The sequence below is a fragment of the Stegastes partitus genome, unplaced genomic scaffold (assembly GCF_000690725.1).
Source record: "Stegastes partitus isolate 25-593 unplaced genomic scaffold, Stegastes_partitus-1.0.2 Scaffold557, whole genome shotgun sequence".
NCBI lineage: Eukaryota > Metazoa > Chordata > Actinopteri > Pomacentridae > Stegastes > Stegastes partitus.
In genome coordinates, this window is record NW_007578288.1 from 159,557 (window position 1) to 162,673 (window position 3,117).

A 3,117-nucleotide genomic window follows, 5' to 3' on the forward strand; every position below is an offset into this window, starting at 1 on the left:
AACCACTAGAATGATTCCTGCTGTTTGCTGTACATCATGTTTCAGTGTCTTCACCTTTGAGCCACGAACAAAAGGCGCAAACACTCCAGGAGTGACGCGTCCACGTCAGCTGGCTCAGATGCGCATGTGTTTTTTTTTTTTTTTTTCCCTTCCCATGAACAGGGACAGCATGTGAGAGGCGCTAATCATCGGCGAGCTGCTGACCGACCGTGATATAGACGTGTGACCGATGTGTGGTGGCTCAGTTTACCGCCGCACACCTGCCGGGGAGACACACAAGAAGGAGGCTCCAATCCTGCGAAGCCTGACGGAGGAGGAAACATGGACACCGCGGACCAGGGCGCACAGATAGAACCGCTGCTGCCATCGGTAAAGAGAAGTCCTCTCTGGGGACAAATATTTACTCACTGTAGATGAATATTTCAGGACTGCTGTCAGGATAAGCGTGTGTGAGCTGGTGAAAGATGTCACTCAGGATGCTTTCTCAAGGAGGCAGATTGGAGATGTTTGAGCTGATGGAGCTACCTGTGGAGCGGTTCACCTGCGTGCCAAGCTGGCCATGTTTAGTTCAGTGTGTCTTCTGAGAGAAATCAAAATGTCAGATTAGCTTTAGAAATATATAAAGCTTACTGGGAGGGTTCAGTATGATGCTCTTTTTTTTTTACTCTCTAGGGCTGATTTAGTGATGTCCAATTACTCTGTGCTGTAAAATGTCATATATGCCAAATCCCTTTTATGACAGATGTTCTTTTAATACAGTGAGTTTAGACTAGAGGGACCATCATATTATGCAAATGACAAAGTTCATGCTTTGATGTAAAACTCAGTGTCACACTAAGAGGCGAAGTGGCTCTCACATGCACTGATCAACACACAAACTCTATTTGAACTTTTCCTTCAGAGATGTTTTTGGATTCCATGAAAGAAGATAAAGTCGGGGGATGACTTTAACAGGGGATGTTCTCGGGGAGATGAGGGCCTGTGGTCTTTGCTGGTCATTTTTGGAGTAGATTTGATGGCATTATCTAATAGCTGTTTATATCAAAATAGATTTTTGTGCATTTAGCCGAAGCCTGAAAGTTTCTTTGCTCTGATGCTACTTTCAGAGCCGAGTGCGGCTTTGAAATGTTTGCAACCTGACTTTTAAACATCCCAATACATTTGTGGATCGACTATAATCTTGACTGCATGGAAGAAGTGTTTAAAGATGTCGGGAGTGGTTTATTTCTGAAGTCTGAAACTTTCTAGATGACACTGAGATAATCCATTGGTCATTTTCTGTTGAGCTCAAACAACCGTTTGCTATCTTTCAGGTCAACTCTACCTTTGGCTCATCAGCTGGACGGAGAAGTTCGGTGAGTTATTGGCAGGATTTTATGGCATTTATTTATTCAAATGTATATTTTTTGCTGGTTATTCTCAGATTAAATTCTAAATAGTGCAAAAAGAGGAAGGTAGAATATTAACTAGAGAATCAGCAGAAACCTCGATTTGATGCGACCACGTTGATTTGCTGCAGCACAAAGAGCTTATCTATAGCTTGGCTTTATAGGCCCGTACATAGGCGACAGAGAGAGGAGACGCTGGTTAAACCAAGCTTTCTGTTTGATAAGATGCTGCTGGGCAGCAGTGATGATGTCACGACTAATCTCATGATCAGAGAGTGGTGGCACTGTCGATAGATGCTCAATCCCAAATTACAGTTGTTTGGCACAACAGAAGGGGATCAGCCTTCACCAGACACGGTGTGAAGCAGGAGTTTGCTCAGAGCTCAGTCTATAGACTGCGTTGCGTTCAATCTAAGCTGATTATATAGCCGAGGACACACTGGAGGAGCTTATGCTTTCTGAAAACTTTAAGGCTCCTTGGGTCTTCAGCAGTCAGGTAGGACAAGGCTGAAATCAGGGTGATGTACGGTTATCTAAAGACAAAATCAAACCGCCGTGTGGTTAACAAGGTGTGCAGAGTTGCTTCTTTTCTGTCCGGGGTGAGCGCAAAAAGCGTGATAAAACTGGTAAAAGTGTAAAAGTTTAGCAGCTCGGTTGGCGGATGCAAATGTTAAGTGTGTCAAATACGAGAGCTCAAAGCTTTAAAAACACCTTAAATAGCAGCTCCGGGGGAAAAAAATAGCACTAATGTGTGTCCTCTTAGAGCGATGTTGAAGTTTAAAGTCGAAACATTTAAGGATTATAGTGCATTTTGTGCCTGGTGAAAGCCGGCGCAGTTAATGATATTGCTGCCACTGATGGTTTCAAAATTGCCACAGCCATCTGTAGGGATCAGATCCAAGTATGTGCCACATCCTGTGATATCACTTCAGCTGTGTGGTCTGCCAGTCCCTTAACATGGGTCTGCTGCATGGTGGCTGATCATTAGTCTAACAAGTAGCAGTGTGTGTGTGTGTGTGTGTGTATAGGGAGTAATTGGACTACTATAGTTTATCTTCAGATCACATTTGGCCTCAAGCACCTTGTTTATTGATCTGAGCTTGTTCAAATCAGAGCCCAATGTCTTTCTAGGATGTCTGAAAATACTTCATCAGTCTGTCAACATTTTAGCATCTCTTTGCCCAGTAACCTCCCTGATCTGCAGAAAAAAACCCCAAAACAGCATCACCACAACCCAGCTTTGTATAAGTCTGCTGGTTTTTTACTTGCTTCAAGTGGGCCTTTGTTTTCAGAGGGTTTGACTGATCATAACGCGCCTGGGATAAGATATAAGAGCCCCTCTCTGGAGTTGATTTTCTTAATGAGAGTAGATTATACTGTCAGTTAATGCTGACGTTAATAGGGTTCCCGTAAAAGCATTGTACGTGAGCACAGCGGACGTTTAATACGTGCTAATGTGGCTGGTGTTTTAGTAACAAATATTGGCAGTTTAATCTGAGCAGGAACGTTGATCCACGGCTTGTGTGTTTGTAGACAGATTATCGACATCAGCCCTGTGGCCGGGCCAGCCCATGTGGCACTGCAGCTGTGAACAGCAGTGACCTTCATTATCATAATGCCCTGATGATCAACCAGTGGCCAAGATGGTTCGGGGAAAAGTGCTTGCTCTAATACAGTCGTCCTCGAATGTATTTAAACCCTTCCATTAAAGAAAAATTCACAATAGTCA

General features: G+C 43.7%; 1 protein-coding gene across 1 annotated transcript in view; it reads left to right on the forward strand.

Moving 5' to 3' along the window:
- Positions 1–310: 310 nt before the first annotated feature.
- The window catches only part of slc4a10b (solute carrier family 4 member 10b), a 28,020-nt gene continuing 25,213 nt past the window's right edge, over positions 311–3,117 (forward strand). The window contains exons 1-2 of the mRNA XM_008288397.1: positions 311–369; positions 1,314–1,355. Coding sequence (XP_008286619.1) covers positions 322–369; positions 1,314–1,355 — 90 coding nt within the window. The 5' untranslated portion in view covers positions 311–321. The remainder of the gene's footprint in view (positions 370–1,313; positions 1,356–3,117) is intronic.